The following is a 24,336-nucleotide window of genomic DNA, read 5'->3' on the forward strand; positions in this document are numbered from 1 at the left end:
TTCTACAGTAAAACCTCTTGATAACAGACACCCATGGGACAAACATTTTTTGTCCACTAACGGGGAGTATCTACTAAGGGGGAGGTACAATATACAGTGGAACCTCATTTATACGACTTTCACATTTATCCGACGTTTGGCTTTGGTCGCAATTGGGTCCTATACATTAAAATGTATATGTTACTGTAACAACACCAGGGCGATTATGCATAATCACCAATAAATGTAGTGAAATGTAATCAAACTTTATCACTTTTATTGGCAATTATGCATCATTCCCAAATAAAAATTTTAATATACATGGAAAAATTTATAACCTTCTCTTCATTAAACTAATTAATTATTTTTACCCATACATGATACATGCACGCTACTCAATATATACAGTAAAACCTCTTTTGCGGACACCGACAGGACAAAAAAATTTGTCCACAAAAGAGGGGTGTCCGTTAAAAGGGGTTTTACTGTATTTTGCAATAAAAAAAAATAAGAATAAATATGAAGAAAGTAAAAACATTTCATAACACACTATCAGTCTTATAATGTTGGCTTTCTTCACATGTATCACGAAACAAATCCAACACATTACCATTCGAATTCACCATCCTGGTTCAGTTAATTAAATAATTAATTCATGATTCATCATATTTACCGATACAAGTTTGAAATTAAACAATCTTCGTTAAATATGATGAATTTTTGGTTTATGACTAAAAAATTAAAAAATTAAAGTTTGGAAAAAAAATACAGTTGGCCTTTATTTACTGTGTTATTGAGAGCGTCCGCTAATGGGGAGTGAAATACAATGAAGCACCATTCCACAAGACCGGGGATGAGAAAAGTGTCCGTTGGGGAGGTTCCACTATAATTGGGTTTTTGGCCACACAATGCCATATAAAAAGTTCATTTTTATTTTAATAACTATACAACCCTTTGCTACATGAATGGCATATAGCTGAAATTCCTGACTTCCACATTTATATTCTGCAAGAACGACTAATATCTGTCACCATTTTTTTCCTATCCCATTTTGAAAACAGTTAGTTGATTGTGGGACACTCTGTACATACAGCTACATATTAACAAATAATTTGTAAAATAATTTTACTAGAACTGTTTTAAAATCAAAATTGCAGTTTACAACATTATAATTTATTAAAATAAACACTCTTTGAAAATAAATGCATTTTTCCCATTTCTGACAATTCATGGCTGTCATTTATTCTAAGTATCAGACATATACAAAGCCATAAAAATACCGAGCATAAATCAATGAATATTTTTTGGAAAATTTGAAAAAAAAAAATAAATCAAAAATCAGTAAAATATTCCTGAATAAAAAATAAATTTAGTTTCCAAAATCCTTCATATATTTTTTAGTAAATAAACTGGACCTAAATAATGAAGAAAAAATAATTAATCCTAGCTAGCACAAGCATCACATTCCATATTTCTAGAAAACACATAATCCTTTACATATATATAAGCATATTATATATAAAGATATAATTTACATTATAGTCTAATTTATGACTGTCATGTGTACAAAAAAACATGAATTTATAAAAAAATAATTAAAATTTAGGTCAAATAAAAAACTAATAAGGTTAACTCGTTTAATATACTTTTAGCATATAATTTAATGTATAATTTTGATATACTCCAACACATTTGATTTTAATGCTTCAAACAAGAATAGAGTATATTGATTGATCTAATTTTTATATAGTCCAACATTAATTAATTGTAAAAATATTTGCAACTCATACACTGTTACACACTGGGTCAGCTTTGCATCAGGAACTCTTATACAGGGTAATTAAAATTGTTCGTTTGTAGGACTCTGTTACTGTGACTTTGGGAATATACTTCCAATTACAAGTAGTTTCAAATGTGATGTGGTTTCTTTAAATGACATTTTTTAAGGAATCGATCACATTAAAAAATAAAAACATGAACTTTTTATACTGTCCAAGTATTAAAAAACCCAATTAAAATGTTGTTGCCGTCTCTCCTGAGGTCAACAAAAAAATTCCATGTTTCGAAGTGCAATATTGGCAAAGATATTTGAATTAACTAAAATGGTGTAAAGTTTAAAAAAAAAACCAGCATAAACTGACAGAAAATGCTTTTTGCCCTCATTTATGCTGTTTTCCCTATTTTTTTTAGTTTAAATATCTCAGCAAAAATAACAAAATCTTGATAATAAAAAATTGAATTTTTTTTGTTGGCCTCTCAGGAGAGACAGGGCAACAACATTTTAATTCGGTTTTTTAGCACACAAGGACTGCATTAAAAAGTGTATATTTTTATTTTTTCATGTTTACGATCCTTCAAAAAAATTGTCATTTTTGAAGACTCTTTCTAATTGGAAGTATAATTTTAAAGTTAACGGTTATAGAGTTGATCCTATGGACAAACAATTTGAATTGCCCAGTAGATCTTATATGTCATAAGTTTTAAATAGTATTCTCATGTAATGCACAATTTTTATATGAAGTACCCATCACATTCAAATAACCATACACACATAATTAATCTTGAAGTGGTCTCAATTTCCCCTGTTTATCTGGATTTTCTCTAAATCAGCTGACCCTCTAGCCCAGTTAGACAAGATAAGAGCCGTGATGAATTTAGATGTATATAATTTAATCTACTTGATGTTTATCTTGACTCTTCAGCTTGCTCTGGCATATCTTCTCCTTGATAATGTAAGATGTGGGCAACTAACAAGGGCTGACATTTTCAAAATATTCTCACTAGTTCTAGTTTCAATGACATAAAAATAGTCAAAGTCCAATATCTTACCACATTTAAAAAACAGATTGAAACAAATATTGCACCAATAATAAATGTAAACACTGCTTTGCCTGAATTTTTACATTTTCGCATCATAACTTAATTTTTTTGGTAGGCCAACAACTTCAGTCATTTTGAATAACTGACTGAACTGATTTTGGAAAATCATCAAAAAATTGATTTTTGTTATGCAAAACTTTTTCCTGTTTTTTTTTTTTTGGCCTTTATCAATTTGTTAAATTTGTAATTTTTCAATCAGTGGAAAGCAAGAAAAGAGTTAGAGAACAAATATGTGCAGCTTGTGAAAGTAGATGAAAAGAAAAAAAAAAAATCCACCACAAATAAGGAATTCAAACACATGATTTTAGAAATTACTCTAATGATACAAATAAGATGAAACTTGACATTTCAAAGCAAAATTTGTTTGAGAAATAACTCAATGTAAATTAATGAAAATATATGAGCAGTCTTGTAAAAGTTTTTACATAAAAAATTCATTACATAGAAGTTTTTGTTGTATATATAGCAACTCTACTGTATATAAAACTTTCCATATACCCCTAAAATTTTATATATGGGTATATTCGAAATACTTCAAATACTTTTTGAGAAAAGAAATGCCAGGCAACTTACCCCACAATCCCATCATAAACAGCTTGCAAATGACCATGGATAATGTCAAAAAGCATGAAAATTAATATAAATTCATTTATTTTGCTTAATAAATACAGGGGAACCTCAGCTGTGATGAATTTTATTTTGTTCCCAAAAATTACTTGAATCATTAAAAACCTGCATTTTGAATAGGACACAGGCTCTTTGAACGGGGAATCACTGAGAAGTGTAGAGAGTGGGAGGAATAGTTTACTTTTGTCCACTCACATGTCAATTACCAATAATACAATTTTCTTAGTGAACCGGGGGGATCATCTCCATCATTGTCCCCTGTATCAGCCTTTGCTTGAAGCAAACCTTCCCATATAAAATAATATAGACCACTGTATTTCATTCCAAATACCCACAATATTAATGCAGTAGAGATTTAATAATCTGAAGTGAATAGGGCTGAGACCACCTCAGGTTATTGCAAAACATAAAATGTGCAAAGAAGTTAGTTTTATGTAACTTCCACTATTATATCCACTTAATCTTATCAATTATGTTCCCAACTCAATAACCTAATTTATTATGGATAAATTGTGAAGTCCAATTCAAACTGAAACTACTTCTATTCACGGTAAAAAAGCCTTCTTTAAGCCTCTGTACTATCCCGAGAACAAATCTCTGCAAAAACATTCTTATTCAGATCATAGAAAAAACTAAACAAGTCGCATTCTTGGAGTAAAAAATAGATAACGGGAGAGGTTCTTGAGAGAGTTTGATAAATATCACACAAATTATCCTGAACTCTACAGTAATAGAACAAAACGATGAATCTCTCCGCTAATTATATGAAGTACAGGTGACACTGGATACCAAGCAAAGGTAATTGGAAAGAAAAGTCACATTCCTCTGTGGGGAATCGAACCACCAACCGCACACTTTCTGTGGAGCATGTTCTACCATTAAACTACAGAGGAGACATTTTTCTTTCCTAAGAAAACTGTGCTCCTTTGGGCTGAACGGGACTGTACAATAGACAGCCTCCTAACGAAATTAGCCTCCAGATGGCAACATAGAACAAAACAATGAGCCTCTTTGCTAATTATACGAAGTACAGATGACACAGGATACCAAGTGAAGATAATTATCTTTGTTACGAGCTGCTGCTGAGTTAAAAGGCTGTCTATTGTGCAGTCCTGTTCAGCTCAAAGGAACACAGTGTTCTTAGGAAAGAAAACGGCTGTTCTTTGTAGTTTAATGGTAGAACACGCGCCCCAAAAGTGTGAGGTTGGTAGTTTGATTCCCCACAGAGGAATGTGACTTTTCTTTCCAATTATCTTTGCTTGGCATTCAGTCATCTGTACTTCATCTACAGTAATAGTATAAAAACACATAGGAAGGTACAGTGCAGTCTTGTTTGGAATGAATGCAGTTTTGCTCCCAAGGCATATACAGTGCACAGTAGTCTAAATATTTTCAGCTTCAACTTGTTCAAAAAGCCTGTGTTGAATAAACTTTTCTCATATGTTTCAAGTTCATACAAGATGGGCAAATAGTCCGGCATTTAGCAGCATTTAATAGCAGAAACTTTAAAAATAACCAAAACAAAAAACAGTTTGCAGGGTTAGCATCACTAGGTCACTGGAATTTTTTTAAGACAGGAAAAAAACTAAAAAAAATCCGATAGGTGGCGCTGATGTACACAAGTCAAAAGAAAAGACATGCGAATAATGAACAGATTGCTTCCAAACCATTTATCATAGCAGTATGTGTTCCACGTGACCAACACCACAGGGGATAACACATTGCAGGCAAGTCACAAATCCAGCAACGGCAGAGTGCCACAGGTCTGGATGTATTCATGACACCTCTCGGCAGATCGCATCTTTCAGTTCCGACAGATTGGATGGACTGGAGCGATACACTTTTCTATGACTTGTGTACGTCAGCACCACCTATCGCCTATTTTTGAGTTATTTTTTTCCTGTCTTGAAAAAATTCTGACCTAGCGATGCTAACCCTTTTTTTTTAATTTCGGTTATTTTTCCGGTTTTTATGCATTTTTAAAGTTTCTACGGACTTTTTGCCCACCCTGTATTATGTGTTAAAGTTTTTTTTGTATAAGTTTAAGTATTTTTTAAGATAGCTCATAATATAGATATTTTTGCAAGTTGAGGTACCATTGCAATATAATAAACTGACTGAACAGAATCAGGTCAAAAATTAACATTGATATTCACACCTCACAGTAAATACATATATAAGGCGTAAAACAAAAATTGATAAAAATAATTTATAAATTATGGCAGTGACACTGATTCAGAAATCAATACAGTTGTAAAATGGTAAAGTATAATCAGCTGCATACGACCATCCAAGCAAACTAGAAAATGCAAGTTAGCTAGCTAGTTATTATTCTTCTAGCATTTGTCAGCAGCAACAAAGTTAACCTAGAAATGAAATATTAATTAATACATATAATTTTTTATGTGAATCGGTACAGACGATTTTGAAAAATTTAGCAAAACTTATTCAAAGAGGAATAACTGAGCAATGACTTGCAAGGAACCAAATACATTTGTCACACACATTAGCCACGTTTCTGCACTAAACAAAATAGCAAAAAAATTAGTCCTTCAGAATTTTTCTCTCTGTTCTGTAATTGAGTAATGAGACTTAGCATCATCGTTAGTTACCTGTAACATTAGCCATCAGTTTTATTCACAGTTATCTTCTAAAAATTACTCGAAGAAAGGTCTCTTTAAAAGTTGAGAATTAATTCTTCTGCAGCCAGACTTTAAACCAACCAAATGTTTGATCATCTAAAAACTTGTGCTTGTACACTGATCAATTCCTTTTAATCTACTTCTTTTAATGTTTTAGTCAATGTAAAAAAATCCTGAAAGGTATTATCAGGGCTTCAACAAGACGCTTGGTCAGTTGGGACAAGCATGCATTTTGGTGCTCCCCAGTAATGTTGGAGAGGTTAAAGGGTGAAATTTGCACCCCCTTTGTCCTGCGCTTAGGACATCAGACAGTCCTGTTCTCCTAGTTGCAGCCTTGGGTATTATAATGTGTTGCAGTAAAGATAAATGGAACAATTTTATTTTAGAAACAGCTCCAATATAAGAAAAAATGAGTCCCTTGTAAATGCAGTAGATGAGTAAAATCTTAATAAACTGAAGTGAAACAGGGTTGATGCAACCTGATATTATCAATGACTATATGAAAAACCTTTAACAGAAAGATTATATTAAACGATATATAAAATTATATATTTATAACAGAATCAACTGCTGTGAGCCAAAAAATTAATTTCACAACTTGGAATCCAGTCATTCATTTGCTAATATCAGAATGAAATGATTTCAAAGTATAGAGCAATAGAGATAAAGCAAGATTATTCTATAATTTATTACCTGTATTACCTGAGGGAGCAAAGGAAAAAAAAAAATTGAAATTCATTTAAAATGACAAACTCATTATAAGGACGATTTTTCACATTATTGTGAGCTGTTGATAAGATTTTAACTGCGTTGAAAATTTCATATACAGAAAAGCAAAGTAAATTTGATATAAACTTCATTCCCATATACCCCCCTCCCTCCCTCCTCCTAGAATGGTCATAATAACTGATTTGCAAAAAAAAAGCAAATGGGTAATTTCTTTCACCTATAAAATTGAGCAATAGCATATGCACGGATTTGCTTTTTCTGTGTGTGCTGGGCAAATGTAATGGGAAGCAACATCTTCTGTCACCAGAAAAATAAATTTTCAAAGAGAGAGGCAGATTACATATGGTATTTTAATGAAGGAAAAATTCCAAATGCAAAAATTGGCCTTACAGGGAGATTGACCTAAAAATAAAAAAAAATAAATTTACTGTATATTTCCAAAGTTTTTTTTATTTTTGATTCAATAAATGCTGATGTTTTTAGGGCTTTGACCCAAAAGTTTAACTGGATCTGCAGACTTATATCTGCAACAGGATATAAGTCTGGGGTGCAGTGTCCAGATATTCGAATTAATATATATTGTGCTTGTGGCATATATGTAATGCAAGTTTCCTTTATTAATCAGTCCAAGGAATAAGTCAGCAATGTTGTTCATGTTATTATTTTGGGATTTCACAATATTTCATTGTGGTATAGACTAGTGATGTATAAAAAAAAAACTCACCATTTGAGTTTAAATTTATTTGAGGAGCCAAATCATCAAACTCAATAAAATTCTCCTTTATATCTTCCATCTCTAGTATAATGGTTTTTAATGCTGTTATCACTAAAAGCAATTTGAAAAAATATATGTACATATACATGTGGAAAAATATTATTTTAAAAAACAAAACACGTGTCAATAAATATAAATAACATACAACATTTTTCGGATAGAATATATATAAAACGCAGAGCACAGTGTAATAAGTGCAGTGCATTGTTTGCTACAGCAGTGCTTATATCAGTTGCGTGTGATCAGTAAAATAAAACATTTTTGCAGACAGGTTGCATGCAAAGTATACAATACATGCTAATATGACAATATATTATTAGAATACAGGGTAGGCACAAAAGAAATAACTTTCAAAACTCCTTAAGAAAATAGGTACAGTAGACTCAATTGTCTGACACATCCCAAACCACACTGGTGCATAAAATTAAAGGATATTTGACAAAATCTGGTGCATCTGAAAAAGTACTTAATGAAAACAGATTTTTTGAATAAATTTGTATTGATTTTATTTTTGTGTGAAAAAAATATTTCACTTATAATTACAGTCAAACTCTGTTATAATGAACTTCAAGAGACCCAATCTACTACGATCTACTAAGAGAACATCCTATGGATCGGGACCAAAAATTCCCTTAGTTATATCCCAAGGTTTGTTTTAACCTGGGTTTGCTAGAGTGTGGGTTCAATGAGTTATCCAAGTAACATATCCTGGATGTTTAAAATGACTACAAATTGTAAGTTAATCATCAATATTCACACAGGATAATAATTATCATAAAAATTTAATGTGATCATCAGTTATGAAACTGTTCCCCAAATTTTACTTTTCATTCATATGGCAGCAAGGAAATATACTCTCATAAATATATTACAAAATGCGTGCTTTCTGATACTTTCCATACTCTTAATGACGAGCACATCAGTGGAATAATTTAAAAATGCACATTAAATTATCAAAAATCCATTTAAAAATGTTTAACATAACAAATAAATTAGCCTTTTAATTTTTTCCTATATTGATAATTCATATTTGAAATAGCTCACTTGTCATTCAAGATAATTTGTTGGATTCATTTACCAAAAATAGCCTTTTAACGAATTTAGATCATGAAGTTTTGCCGGTTCCTGATCATAAACTACAATAGTAATATTTTTTGAAGTGATTTATTTATTCAATATTGTTTGGCCGAGGCCTATACAAGAGGATGCAGAAGTTCTGTATGATGAAAATGATGGTTGATGGTACATGAAACTTCAGAAATCTTAGTACAATCTACAATATTTCATGGTAGGTTGTTCCAGTCGATAATACACTGAAGAGCCAAAAAAACTGGTTCACCTGCCTAATATCGTGTAGGGCCTGTGCAAGCCCACAGAAGTGCCGCAACATGACGTGGCATGGACTCGACTAATGTCTGAAGTAGTGCTGGAGGTAATTGACACCATGAATCCTGCAGGGCTGTCCATAAATCCGTAGGGGGTGGAGATCTCTTCTGAACAGCACGTTGCAAGGCATCCCAGATATGTTCAATAATGTTCATGTCTGGGGATTTAGGTGGCCAGCAGAAGTGTCTAAAGTCAGAAGAGTGTTCCTGGAGCCACTTTGTAGCAATTCTGGACGTGTGGGGTGTCGCATTGTCCTGCTGAAATTGCCCAAGTCCGTCGGAATGCACAATAGACATGAATGGGTGCAGGTGATCAGACAGGATGCTTACGTACCTGTCACCTGTCAGAGTCGTATCTAGACGTATCAGGGGTCCCATATCACGCCAACTGCACATGCCCCATACCATCACAGAGCCTCCACCAGCTTGAACAGTCCCCTGTTGACATGTAGGGTCCATGGATTCATGAGGTGGTCTCCATACCCGTACACGTCCATCAGCTCGAAGCTATTGGAACCGAGACTCGTCAGACCAGGCAACGTGTTTCCAGTCCTCAACAGTCCAATGTCTGTGTTGTCGGCAGTCATCAAGGGTACACGAGTGAGCCTTCGGCTCCGAAAGCCCATATCGATGATGTTTCGTTGAATGGTTCACACGCTGACACTTGTTGATGGCCCAGCATTGAAATCCGCAGCAATTTGCGGAAGGGTTGCACGTCCGTCACGTTTAATGATTCTCGTCAGTCGTCGTTGGTCCCGTTCTTGCATGATCTTTTTCCGGCCGCAGCGATGTCGTAGATTTAATTTTTTACCGGATTCCCGATATTCACGGCACACTCGTGAAATGGTCATACGAGAAAATCCAAATTTCATCGCTACCTCGGAGATGCTATGTCACATCTCTTGTGCGCCGACTATAACACCACGTTCAAACTCACTTAAATATTGATAACCTGCCATTGTAGCAGCAGTAACCAATCTAACAACTATGCCAGACACTTGTTGTGTTATATAGGCGTTGCCGACCGCAGCGCTGTACTCTGATTGGTTCCATATCTCTTTATTTGCATACACATGCCTGTACGTTTTTTTGGCTCTTCAGTTTAGTTCTTGGGAAGAAGCTAAATTTGTGACAATCTGAAAAGGCAAAGATAGGCTGCAATTTTTGGGAGTGATTGAGTCTAACGGAGAAATGAGAGGGTTTAATTAGAATGTTGGAAGTGTCAATATTAAAAAACCCATGGAGGATTTTGAAAAGGAAAGTTAAACGAGAAATAAGTCTAAGGGAGGAGAGCGGTTGGATATTGAGTTGGCGCAGAATATATGTTTGGTAGCACAAGTGACGGACATGACTGGTGGAGTTTTTCAGATTACAATGAAGGAAAAAGAGTTTTTGGAGACATTTATTAAAAATATAATCACCGTGACGACTCCAGCGCAGATCGGAGGAGATTATTATGCCCAGGTGTTTATAATGGGAAACCTCAGAGATCAAGGAATTGTTTATTGAGTAAGGGAAATCGTGGGAAATTCTTTTACCGGTAACTTTCATAAAAACACTTTTTGAGGAGTTGAGGGGCAAATTCCAGGTTGAGCACCATTCGGAAATAATGTTAAGGTTGTGTTGTAGAGATTCTTGGTCGGAATGATTGGACACTGTTTTGTAGATGACACAATCATCAGCAAAGAGTCTGATACTGCAGTTTAGGGAATCGGGTAGGTTACTGATATAAATTAGAAATAGTAATGGTGAGAGCACCGAACCCTGGGGTGTACCAGACTTGACATGAAGAAATGGGGAGTTCTGGCCCTTGAATGAGACAAACTGGCTACGGTCAATGAGGAAGGCCTCCACCCATTTAAGCAGTTGGACATTCAGACCAAGGTTTGAGAGTTTTAAGAGAATTTTATTGTGGGGACCCTGTCAAATGCTTTAGAAAAATCTAGGAAAATGATATCGGATTGAAGGTTTCTGTCAATGGTGTCTGATAAGCCATGTATGAAAAGTGTTAACTGGGTAGATACATATAACGATCTAAATCCATGTTGGTTGGGAAAGAAAAAATCAAGTCGAGGTGGGTATGGATTTCCTTGGCAATTATGTGTTCAAAGAGCTTGCAGCAAGAGGAGGTGATTGCGGTAGGTCTAAAATTAAGAGGGTGGGACAGTGAACCTGATTTATGAATGGGAATTATCTTATTAATTTTCCAGTCAGAGGGAAGGTTAGATGTGTTCAGTGAGACATTGAAAATAATGAGATAATTACTAATTTCATCAGCGCAGAATTTGAGGATATGATTTGGAATCCCATCGAGGCCAGTTGAGTGGGGTTTTAGTTTTTTTAGAAGATTTAGGAGACCAACTTTAGAGAAAGAGATGGGACTAGAATTGTGGAGTGAATCGAAAGTATTGGGGGGAGGGGTGGAATCGAAGGAGAAAACAGAAGAGAAGGCTCGGTTAAATTCGGAGGCAATATCAAGGGGAGAAGTTAGGTCCGAGGTGGAAGTTTTGAGTTATGAGGTGCCGGCTGTTTTGGGGCGGAGGAAATTCCAGAATTTTGAGGGATTTGTTTTAAGATAGGTAGGCAACGAGTTGAACAGGTAATTGGATTTATGATGAGAAATGAGGTCTTTGAGGTTACGAGTGGAGACAGATTTTGCTTCTGTGCTAGTTGCTAGTGTTCATAACAAAAAACACGTATTTATTTCCAACAATATCCATAAATTGTTTGGGAATTAAATTTGCCTCTTAAACAATCAAACCCCACTGCAGCTGTTAGACCTATGTTCTGACTTTTGGCAGCATGGAGAAAAACTTGGTACACAAAAGCTGTGTGGGAAAAAGTTTTTGGGAAATAAGGTCTGGTATATAGTTTTTTTGGAATAAATTATAAACATTCAATGTATGAACCTCAGTTACCTGGTCAATATGATAATTTTGTTTTTTATCCCTATCAGCACTCAACACATTTGCTGTGATCCTATGTTTCAGGGTGGGCACAAGAGAAATACACTACACAAACAGGCAACTCAACAAAAAAAAAAAGAAGATGAGATTTAATTTTATTTTAATATGGAGGAGCAACACAGTTGTTTGTGTCACTACCATACAGAATAATGTGACTATAAATCATCATAGGATGATCTGCCAGGGCTGTGATTGGTCATTGGTTTGTTCCGATACAGAATTTGAAAACACCTAAATGACAATCTACATAGACATTAGATAGCCACTCACCAGACATGAATGTTGCACTGACAAGTTGGCCATCAAGAAGTCCAGACCTTAAGCCCTTTGACTTTTTTATGGGTTTATGGGAGGGGGGTGCTATATCAAGGATAGAGCATTTGCTCTTTCACTTGCAGCAAATTCAATCTAGCTTAAACATGGGATCACAGCAGCTGGCACTAGTGCTAATAAGGGACATATTCTAGGGAGTTTGGCAATCCACTGATATTTGTTTAGTGACTAAGGGTTTGCATATGGAACATTATATTTTTACACTTTTTACAGTAAATTGTAAGTCTAACTTTTTTTGATGAGAACATAGTTAGCATTTCTGAAACCATCTTTGGTATGCTGTTTGATTGGGTTAGAAACTTCATGCCTTTTATGTACGTTCAAATAAAAAGTAAAAAAAGATCGAATATTTGTGCACTGTACATGTGAGCAAATGTTTTTTGAAAATTTAATACACACCAAAAGAGCAATCTGAAACTAATCATTTTTTTTACAAGTAACTTTTTGTTATGTTAATATACACAATGTGTGTTTTCAACTAGTTTTTTTTTAAAAGTTAGTATGCTGACACTAGGTACAGGCGTTTTCCAAAAGGTTCTTGAGTTGAATTTGTAACTATATCAAGCAGAAATATGAATATAAAATATCAATGCATGTTTATGTGATATGAAAATTTGTTGGGATATGACACAAGTTACATGACATAGAGTGCCAAAAATAATTACAGCATTAATACTTTTCTTATCCCAAATCCTTTTATTTGTCATTTGGTGACACATTTTTCAATTCTTTATTCACTAAGTGTATAACTAAAAAAGAAGAGGCCCTTCAACATGTGTGTGTGTGCGGGCCGATTTATAAAACATATTTTCCAACAATATAAATGCACACAGTGTGCCCAAAATGTCCTTACCCAGGCATTTTACTTTCAACTGTTGGTCATAGACAAAAACGTCCAATTGCAAAAATGTTTTAAATAAGGTAAATATTAATATTATGGTACTTTTACATAAAAGAAATTACTTTTTGAAAAAATTAAAAATTCAACTTTTTATATTTTTTCCAGGGCCCCCATAGTCACATTTAGAAAAAGTTTGCTCTTTCAGCAATATGCAAACAAAACAAATTTCATCACCATACTATGAACATTAGAGTACAACTTTCAACTATCAGTTGAGTTGAATTTTAACAATTCAGAATTGATTCTGATCATTTACCTAGATTTTTCTAATATATATATAGGAAGTACTGGTATTATAGGATAGTCAGGTAATATGGAATATCGAGTTTTCTCCTCCTTCATCTATTGCCCAAATGGAACAGTTATAAACACTTCAAAATGATCCCCATGATGTTAAAGTCAGTGTCACCATAATCACACATGCTATACGAGAAGATTTGTTTTTCTACTTCCTGAAATTTACTCAAGCAAGTTTTCAAAAGAAATTATTAAGTATTGGAAGAGAGCCCGATAATTTAAAACTAAGCACAATGTACATCACAAGTGTTGTATTTTATAGTTTAGCTGTTATTTTTTAGCTAGCAATTTTTTGCGGTTAGATGAGATGCTATTTCTTCAACGCAAGTGTTGGATAATGTGGGATATTTCAAGTATAATCTGATTTGGGCTAGAATATATCTTTAAGATGAAAAGTTTAGGGAAATAGAAGAGGAGAAGTCAGAGTAATGCAAGTCTGGTTCTCTGTGGGTTCATCTTGATTGATTTAGGGCTGAGAAGGAAGATTTTGCAGGCAACTCTTGTAAACAGACCATGACACTATCATATCATCAACTACAAAAAAAAGTTGAAATGTTTAACTTTTATTTTTATAGACTCATTATGCGTTGTTTTTGATCGATTTGAATTAGTCTTCATTTTCAGCCCACTATTCCATATCTACCCCCTAAAAACAATTTTTTTTCAATGATTTTTTCTCAGACAGCATTCATTTTGAAATACAATACTCTTGTCAATGTTTAGCGACAAAATCTAAATTTCATAGAAGTATAGGTTTTAGATTTCTATCATGTTTTAAAAATTTTAATAATCAAAAAAATAAAAATGATATTCCATATTATCAGAACTTTATACATATTTATTTATTTGTAGGATACAAAAACAGTAATTACATGGAAGTTGAATTTTGACTGAAAAAATATTCAATGAGTATACTAGTACAACACTTATGTCAAACTCACAAACATACAGGGCATCCATAATTAAAAGACCCTATTTTAAAGTAGCCTACGGGTGAAACCAGTCATAGTCATCAAAAAAGTGTGAAATTTTGTGGAGGACTTCATGAAGTGATGGGAATTTGTTTTGGGGGTAAAATAATTACTTGCAAATATCGCCACCAGAGAGCGTTTCACTTCAAATACCTGTAGTAAACATGTAAATTTATGTGATGTCATGCAGCAGCTGTTATAAAACCCAGAAACAATCGCAGAGATATTGCTTCTCAATGTGTTTGCTGCTCAGAATGATAAGTTTAAGAGATCATGCTTTCAATGGTCAAATTGTTTTACCAAAACAGCAATTCTACAGTAACTGCTCTACGAAAATATAGGATTTGGAAGAGGATTCGAAAAGGTCCAATGAATGTTAAGACCTTTATAGTATGATAATGAAATTTGAAACCACAGGATCATTGGCTGTTCGTACTGGAAAAGAGGAAGAAAACTCATTTCTATATAGACACAGTACAGGTGGTTTTGCATCAGGTGGAAGAGAACCGAGCTTCAAACTTTCGTGGTAGTAAGGGCACTAGTGTCAGGTGTGTATTCATATTTTCAGGATATTATCAATACAAACTTTCACTTGTGTAGTGGTTGTTTCCACATGATTATGATGCTCGACTCCGGTTCTCACTGCAGTTTCTAGCTCACATTGAAGTCAATTAAGAATGGCCTTGGAATATCCTCCAGACAGACAACGCACATTTTCACTTGAATGGTGCAGTGAATATTCACAACTGCCGAATTTGGGAACCAGAAAATCTGCATGCTATCTTAGAGGTTCTGTTACATTCACCGAAAGTGACGGTATGGTGTGGATTTACTGCATTTATTCTTGGTTCCTACTTCTACGAGGAGTTACGTTCTACAGGTCAAGTGACATGTTTGAACATTGGGAAGAGATATGCATTGCTGTTACAGAATGAAATTGTTCAGACTGCAAGCACGTCACTGCTTTGCAAACACAGACGGAGCTCCTCCACACACTGCAGTTAAGAGAATGTTTTTAAAACACATTTTACAGAAGAACGTGTCATCAGCAGACACTTCCCTAATTTATGACCTCCCCAATCATTGGAACTTAATCCATGCAATTTTTGGCTTTGGGGGCATTTGAAATATCTGGGAAGTTGTGACAATCCAAGAACTTCTGAGCTTAAAGGCAACATTTCCCTGCACACACTTCAGTCAGTTTTGTTGCAGTTCAATTGTTAAAAGTGTTTAACAATTGTTAAAATTACAAACGTTTGCCTAAATGTGTCATTTCTTAATAAAACGCCCTCTGGTAGCACCATGTGCAACTAATTTCCCCTTCTCCCCCCCAAAACAAACTCCTATCACTTCATGAAGTCCTCCACAAAATTTCACAATTTTCTGATGACTGGTTTCGCCTGTAGGCTATTTTAAAACAGGGCCTTTTAATTATGGATGCCCTGTATGTAGTGTTTTTGTACAACCATATTTGTCTCATAAGAAAATTTAAAAACAACCTCATCTCTCATCTACAAGATCTTTCAGATAAAGTTCCTAGAATTTTTCTAATGCTTTATTTTAAATAAAAATCTGTAATATCTAACTGTACCCTCACCATCAAAACATATTGAGGTGGAAACTAAAAAGCTATCTTAATTCAATTTTGATCACTGTTTTTTCAATGTTTATCAACATAAATTTTGAAGTATGACATTTTTATGGTTTTGTTGATGACGGGTGCTTTTCATGGACAACGACTTTGTTTTGAATTTAGAGACTGAAAATACCAAAAAATTCTTCTGGTTCAGCTTCTTAAACCTTTTTTTAAAAAAAGTGAATTCTAGTTTGATTTTTCCTATTCCACATTGACTACAAGCAATAATAGAAATTATTTTAACTGTTTAAATATGTTGTTGCTGATAAAGTACTTTAATCAGACGAAAGTACTTTTAGTGTGATGAGTATATCCTGAAAATATGAATTTTTTTTAATATCTTCTGTTGCTATTTTTTTAGGCATGACTTTGATCCACATTCATTTTATAAAACTTAAAAAAACTTTCTATCTCTCAAAGCACCCCAGTGATTACTTAAGTTTACAAAAGTATTTTTCTTCATCAACTAGACAGCTCATAAAATAAAATTTGCAAGTAGAAATTGCTACACAATAAAACAACTGGAACATCAGAAGATTTTTTTAAATTAAAACCTTAACAATATTTATAAATTTTGTCAAAATCAAAGAACCTTTTATAAGATTATATCCACAAGAATCAAATCTAAAAGTATGTAAACTTTCACATTAAAAATTTTAAACTGTAAGTATGCGATTACAGTGATTATAAAATAATACTTATAATGTGGGTTATTGGCGATGAAAATTCATGAAATATAAATCAAAATGATTTATTACTTCACATACACTTTTATTTGATCTCAATCCTGGAAAATAAAACAAACATTAACATAAAATGTGCAAAGTAATATAGTGTTTACTGAAGGAGCACAGGAAACCCAAGTTACACCTACATTCTATTAGTCTAACCACCAAGGTGTCATGCAAACAAAAGATTAAATAGGCAGATCTGAGAAAGCCAGAAACTAAAAACAATATCACTGCTTTTGATCCTACCAAACTAGTCTTTGCCTTTGTAGGCGTTTGCTGGGTTGAAAGAGGTATGAAATTGGTGGTTCAAGTCCAAAGAACATCTAAAGTAAAAGACATGGTATAATTGCTACAACATAATAGCTGGCAGCAAGATTTGGAATGTACTCAGAGATGTTATATAAATCTTAAAATGAAAAACATACATTGCATACAAAAAGAAGATTCTGAAAAGGTAGGAAAAATTTGGGTGTGATATATACATTTTTAAAAAAATACTAAAATTTTTTTTAAAGTCTTCAAAGATTTATAATTATATGTTTATATAATATTTTAGTCAAAAACCGACATCAACAGATGTTAATGAAATAAAACAAAAAAAGTCAAGCTCATAAACAGTAGTTAAAGATAACATAAAAACTAAGAAGGTAAAATATCAACCTATTTATTCAGTCTAATCTCTCTCAAAATAGACTAATACATAAAAAAATATTTCTATGGGCAGAAAAATAAACATATGTATACTGATGGAAAATGAAATCCCAACATTGAAAAGTAATTGTGCTTGATAAACCAAAATTAGGAGACACGTTCATGCATTTGAAACATGAAAATTTTGTTTTAATTTTTGCATGAAACTTTATGAGCATTATCCATTTGGACCAAGTTTTTTTTTTAAATGTTAGGTGAGAGTGAGGAAAGCTCTCCAAGGAGAAGAAGTCAGTATTAACATTTGGCTTAGTTTGGGCGAGTCCATAGCAGATGCCATTGATGCACTATAACGCATCAAATACCTGAAATTTCGGGAAAGGACGCATAAAAATTTGGTTCACGCCTAGTTCCAAGATGAAAAAATTGGAGAGAAAACCTCCCCACCATTTTCCCCCTTTTTTCTTCTTTACACAGTCTTATCATGATTACGCGTGACCTTGAAAAAGTGGTTTTACTACTTTGTATTGTATTGATATACACACGGGTTGCTGAAGATATTTAGTTTTCCTTAATGAGGGGGCCGTGTACGGAATTTTCAAAGAGAATTTCCACTTCAAGAGTTTTTACTCCCCTACGGATTTTCTCCCCTCAGGTTACATATTGGAAATTATGGTATTTTCGCGGCTATCTGCCGTCATTCAAAGACAGCGTTCTATTCGGCGTAAATTCGCCTTGTTCTTACAAGACTGCGAATGCGCATTTTTGAAAAATCAAAGGATTTGGAAAGCCTGTTCAAAGTGAAATATTTTCCGATATCGTTAAAAAAAAACGAATCTGTAAAAACTCTACCTCGAATATTCACAGTTCATCTAGCTGCTATATGGTAGCCGCCGTTTCGTATTGCAATAATTACTGGTGTGTACACAGAATTGGCTTTAGGAGGGGCAGAAGGATTTCTTCCATAGAAATTGTGGATCATTAACGCTCAAAAAGAATTTTAAATTTTAACATAGTATAAAAGACAATTTTCTCTAATATTTTAATTTTATACAAAAATATTTTTCATTTTTCATTTAGCCCCCCGATTTTACCTTTGGTGAAAATCCGGGTTTGGAATGTGCGATCGTGTAGTGGTAATCGGCTAAATATACGATTTTCCAATTTAGAGTTAGCTATTCCTTTGAAAAAAGCTCTGGTTGCCACGAAAATCACACAGACCTACAACACAAATATGTATACATTAAATTTTAAATCCATGAAAAACCAATTTGGAGGATAGATTCAGGGCTGCAACTAGGATGGGAGGGGGAGAGCAGGCGGTTCTAGTTTCCCCTGGGCTCTGGACTAGAGGGGGCGCCGAATTCACCCTTTATAACTATTTCTACATTACAAGGGGTGCCAAAATGTGTGCTTGCCCCATTTGAGACAGTATCTAGTTGCAGCTCTAGATAGATGGCATCACCTACTGAACACAAAACACGCTGAATGCTGGGTACACACACACAAACACACTTGAGTTTCACCAACAAAAATCTGACACAGCTCCCATATTCAGGTATGAAAATATGGGGTTAATTTGTCGCAGTGTCAATTCGTCGTGCTACAAACTCATCACGGTACAAATTTGTAGCAGACTCATTCTGTCGCGGTACAAATTTGTCGTAGACTCAGTTCATTGCTGTACTAATTTGTTGCAGACTCATTTCGTCGCTGTACTAATTTGTTGCAGACTCATTTCGTCGCTGTACTAATTTGTTGCAGACTCATTTCGTCACTGTACGAAGTTGTCGCAGACTCACTTCATCACTGTACGAAGTTGTCGCAGACTCATTTCGTACAAAGTTGTCGTGAAGTCATTTCGTCGCGATGTCAATCCGTCACGACAAATTTGAATTGCTTTAAAATTCAAATGTTTGTTATGATCTTATAAATATGATAGTTGCTTTAGGCATAAAAAATGGAACAGATTTTTTTTCTCATTTGTTTGGAAATGTTCCTCCTTCCCATATCTATTTTAATTTTTAACAAATGAAGAAAAGTATTCATTAAAGTCATCGAGGGACAATGGAACGTACACCAAGATAATAAATTCGGATCAAATAAATTTTGAAAATTTAATTTCCATCGCGCTTCCCGCTTTCTATTGGGATTTCCATTTCTTGCAGCAAGGGGCGACGGTGGCGCACATTGAGATAATAAATTGTGATCAATGTGCGCCCTCCCAGCACAATTTCCGTAATTCACTTTAAATATATCCATGCAGAGAATATATCTTTGAGGAATTTTTTATCGACAATGTATCTAAGTTTTATGTGTAACAGCTGTGAAAAGTCTCTTTATCAAATTATTTTTTTGCAATGTACATTTTAAATCACTTTGTATTATCACACTGAAATAATATTCAAACACTGCAACAACCATAGGCGCCAGAAACTAGGGGCTGATGCCATTTGAGGGCCCCCCCCCCAACTGCAATAACTGAATATACAATGCAATGCACCATTTCGCCTCCTGAGTATGGGATTGAGTCCCTTATATACGAAATGAATGGTGATTTTCAGCTCCACCTGTTCAGAGGTATATTTCCTGGGTGGGGAGTGGGTATGTGGGATTTATCCCTAGATGACAAGTTCAAGTGAAAGGGCGTAAAAAAAATTGAGTAATTGGTGATCAAGAACAGTAATTACAAAAGGAGAAGGGAATCAAGGTTTGAATAGTCTACAGGTGGGAAAGGTATAAATCCGCCTCTGATTATAGCCTACAATTATCAGGATAATTTTAATTAAAAAAAATTCATATCTTACATATAAACACTCCATGATATCTAAACCTTTATTTATTTTCAGTGCCTTTGAGCAACATTTTATTTAAACACTTATCTAACTTGAATATCGCAATAAAAAGCCTGATGATTAATAGAATAACAAGTGATGCTATTTTAAAGTACCATAAATTTCTCTTTTTTTTAACGATACGTAGAAGATTTCAATTTATCCGCAATTTAAATTGAATTCAAACACAATTTAATTTAAAAAGTACTACATTATTTTTTGTTATCCATATAATCTATCTCTATTTTATGATACAACAAAAACTCAAATAAAGAAAATTAATTATAGGCTAATTTCATTCAATTGCATTGAAAGTTTTTCTAATTTGGGAACATGAATTATGTGATAAAAACTTTCAAACACACACAAAGCAACAGATCATTTCCACGTTTGGTTTTGCAATATTCTATGTTTTTGCCAACAGAAAAATGTAGACCAAGCACACCAATCTTGTACCAAAAACTTAGACGCTAATGAAAACTATGTGAAAATATTCAAACAAGCCAGCCGAATATATGCGACTGACCATAGACATAAAATTAATGGTTATATTGTTATATTATATCTATGCGACTGACTAATAGTCGTCTTTCTTATTGGTGATTATATAGCCTAAATATGAAAATTATATATGAAAGCTTCATCGAATCGTCATTCATAAGCACTGTACATTTCTACCCTTGATCTGCACCCAACTCCCTTCGCTGCGAGAAATAGAAATCCCAACAGAAAGTGGGAAGTGCAGCTTATACGGTGAAAGATAAATATTAATTTAATTGAATTATTAATTAATTGAATACTTCAGGTTCTTATGGAGATACCGCAGTGATAAGTGTTGGTGACTCTCTGAGGAGGGGGCAGCAAAAATCAATTATTTAACATTTAAAAATGTTTATAAGTGAATTTTTAAATATAATTAAATTTTTATGTGCAATTAAATTGTTAAATGTAATTGATATGGTAATTACTAGAGCCCGGATTATATGCACTAAAAACAGGGCAAAATATGCACTAAAAATATGCAAATATGCCTTAAAAAACGTTGAAATATGCACTAAAAAAACCGAAATATGATATTGAAAATGGAAAAATACGCATTAAAATTGGCCACATTGATTGTACCTACAATTTAAAAGAATACCCATGCAATAAAAAATCCAAAATCAATATTTAAAAAAGAAAAAAAAGTAAAAAATATGCTAATTCCGTCCATAAAAAAAAATTATTTTTCAGAAAACTCACCATATGATTTACTGCATGCCATTAAGAAATAATTAAAAATATTCTTACACAAAAATATCAACTTACTTCGACAAGTAGCATAATTCCTGTTGCAATATATAATGATGCTCTGTCTCTTATCCTGCAGTAGAATCTTATACGCAGAAAATGTCCTTTCTACGTCAACAGAGCTTACGGGGCAATATTTATAACATTTGGCTTTTGATTCTTGAATTTCAGATGGTAATTGGACATCTTCCCCATTCAAATAACTTAATTGTCTGTAATGTCCGAAAACCACAGTTTTTCTCCAACACCATCTCCAATTTTTCTTTTATGGACCCTCTACCATAGAATCTGGAATGTCTAAAATGCATTGTTGAGCTTCCCTTACCACCTGTATGGCTTCATTTAGTGAAAGACCCGGGTTTCTAATTTAGTTAGGTTGCTCGGCAACCAAAACAAATGTGTTCCAATTAGACTCAAATCTCTTCTCAGCGTTTCACTGGAATAAACCACTTTCACAGTAATTATGGCAGACCAGGGTTGGGTTTTTGATGTCAAAAACTGGTTTAAACCGTCAAAAACTGTCTACAACGTAAATGAATGCCTTTTGATAATGTTTTGAACACAATAGGTATACAACGTGATGAAAAACTTACTTTTTTGCATACCAGAATGTTTTATTTTTAAACATTAATTTATTACAATAATTAAAACAAAATGTTAATTATAATTTACAATTTTGAATTCTTCAACATAAGAGCCTAGAACATATAAAATATAATTTTATGGTTTATTTATCTAAGCTACTCATTACCTGTGTTCAATTTGGTAAGTGGAATAGAGCTGCTTATTCAAAATATGTATGATAGGGCATCAGGGTTAGGTTTTTGACCCCAGAAACTAACTCGGTATTAAAACTATCAAAATCTTACTGTCAATGATATCAAATAGTTTTTGTTAACTTGATAGATATGTTATAAATAACAAAACACTTACTTTTATTGAGATTAAAGGGTTTTATATTCAGAATGATAATTACTGAGGAAAAATATCTATTTTAATATTTTAAATTTTCTGATCCTCCCAAAATTTTATTCCATATAAAAATTCTCACCCAGCATCTGTTAATGCATAATTAAACTCATTTATTTTCACCTAAAAATTTCTTAGATCAGGGTGTATAAATTCACAGAGCTTTAAAGAGTATTTTCAACTAAAGCAGAGCTGACAAGACTTGATACCCAAAGCATTTGTTTTGCACGTCTGAATACAGCTTCAATTGGAAAACCATTGCATTATAAATGCTAGTAAATGTACCATATCATAGTGCAAAAGTAAGAATAACTAAGTTTGACATACAATCTAGCATTGCCAAATTAAATGACATTTTAAGTCTTACAATTTAGTATTTTGATTCGCTAGATATATTTCAATGTTATGCGCAATAAGAGTATCGTTTTAAGTATCAGTGGTTATCTAGATAATTTAATAACAACAGAAATCAACATTACATACATGATGTAATAAACTTTTTTAAACACTTATCTGTTGTAAAAAAGACAGCAGATGGTTTATATCAATGCAAACATATATAAGCAGTTGAAGAACTTTTGGGAGGTCAAGAATCATCTTGAATCAAAGAATGTCAAATCTTTCCACAGTTTTACCTTCAATGTTCTTGTTATACTTTATTCAAATTTTATAAGAAAAAAAACATATATATTGTCCAAAATAATTCTGTCGAGAGTAGAAAATTATTTTAGAATGATATTTTAAATATTTATTCTTTGTATAACATAGTCACTTTAAACATTACATGCAATTAACGAGTGCATTTCCAATGGGAATTTTTATATCGAAAAGCAATATTTGAGGTTTTTGACCTGCCAACCCTGTGGCAGACGAATCATTATCGAAAGAATAAACCACACTTTTCACATTATCAAAATTTTAAGAATAAAATAATGCTGCTTCCACCCACGTTCCCTATCTAGTCAAAATAGGCTCGGGTGGCAGAGTGATGTTTGGGCATGCTTCTTTGTACACTTTCGATCGCAATGGAGCTTTCACAAATATTTTTTTCACAGATGAAATGACTTTGTTCTCACATTCAGCTCTCTAACTTTTTCTGCAATGCGATGCAACCCATGAGCTAAGCAAGTCACGTGTACAAGGTTAGGATAAAACACTTTGAGTGCTTTTCCAGCTTTCACCATGTACGGGGCAGCATCACTGATAAAAGCAAGGACGTTTCACAGGAGGAATCGCTTTTCGGCCATAAAATGTGCAAAGAATCATTTATAAATCTGGCAATTCCAGATTGATCCCCTTTTTCAAGAGCCTTACATGCGAGCAAATATGGCCAAGATGGCCCTTTAAAATCCATTTTTCCGCAAATCAAATGTGCCACACAGCGACCACAAGCATCAGTGATTTCATCTACACTTATCCAAATATGGTTGTTTTTCAAATCACTACGAATTTCCTGGACCACTTGATCATACACAATCTCCAAATAATTTTTCTGAACTGTTGATTCGTTCGGGACATTGATTTTTACAGTACTTTTTTAGAAAATTTCTAAAATTTAAATTGTTTAGTTTGTAGAAAGGAATGTTGCTTCCTACCAGAGCATTGCATAAATCCATTGAAAATTCGTTTTTCTCTTCACACTACAAAGTTGAAATGGTGGTCAACAGTGCCTGTATAGAATGTTGTTCACTCTTTCCTTTCCTAGCAGTATCTCCACTTGTTTTCCCGTGCTGGTCAACTTGG

General features: G+C 33.6%; 1 protein-coding gene across 3 annotated transcripts in view; it reads right to left on the reverse strand.

Moving 5' to 3' along the window:
- Positions 1-1,149: 1,149 nt before the first annotated feature.
- Positions 1,150-24,336, reverse strand: part of LOC149085099 (uncharacterized) — a 46,164-nt gene continuing 22,977 nt past the window's right edge. For 2 of the 3 annotated variants that reach the window (XM_089232898.1, XM_089232899.1), the window contains exons 5-6: positions 7,582-7,683; positions 1,150-5,852 (exon numbers count right to left, since the gene is read on the reverse strand). In XM_089232898.1, the coding sequence (XP_089089024.1) occupies positions 5,848-5,852; positions 7,582-7,683 (107 nt within the window). In that variant the 3' untranslated portion in view covers positions 1,150-5,847. Of the gene's footprint in view, positions 5,853-7,581; positions 7,684-17,098; positions 17,176-24,336 lie in introns of those variants that run through there. The other variant, XR_016192794.1, reaches the window with a different exon arrangement.

Source organism: Pholcus phalangioides, unplaced genomic scaffold, assembly GCF_987345545.1.
Source record: "Pholcus phalangioides strain wild (caught in Gottingen) unplaced genomic scaffold, Ppha-v1.0 ptg000007l_1, whole genome shotgun sequence".
In the NCBI taxonomy this organism is placed as follows: domain Eukaryota; kingdom Metazoa; phylum Arthropoda; class Arachnida; order Araneae; family Pholcidae; genus Pholcus; species Pholcus phalangioides.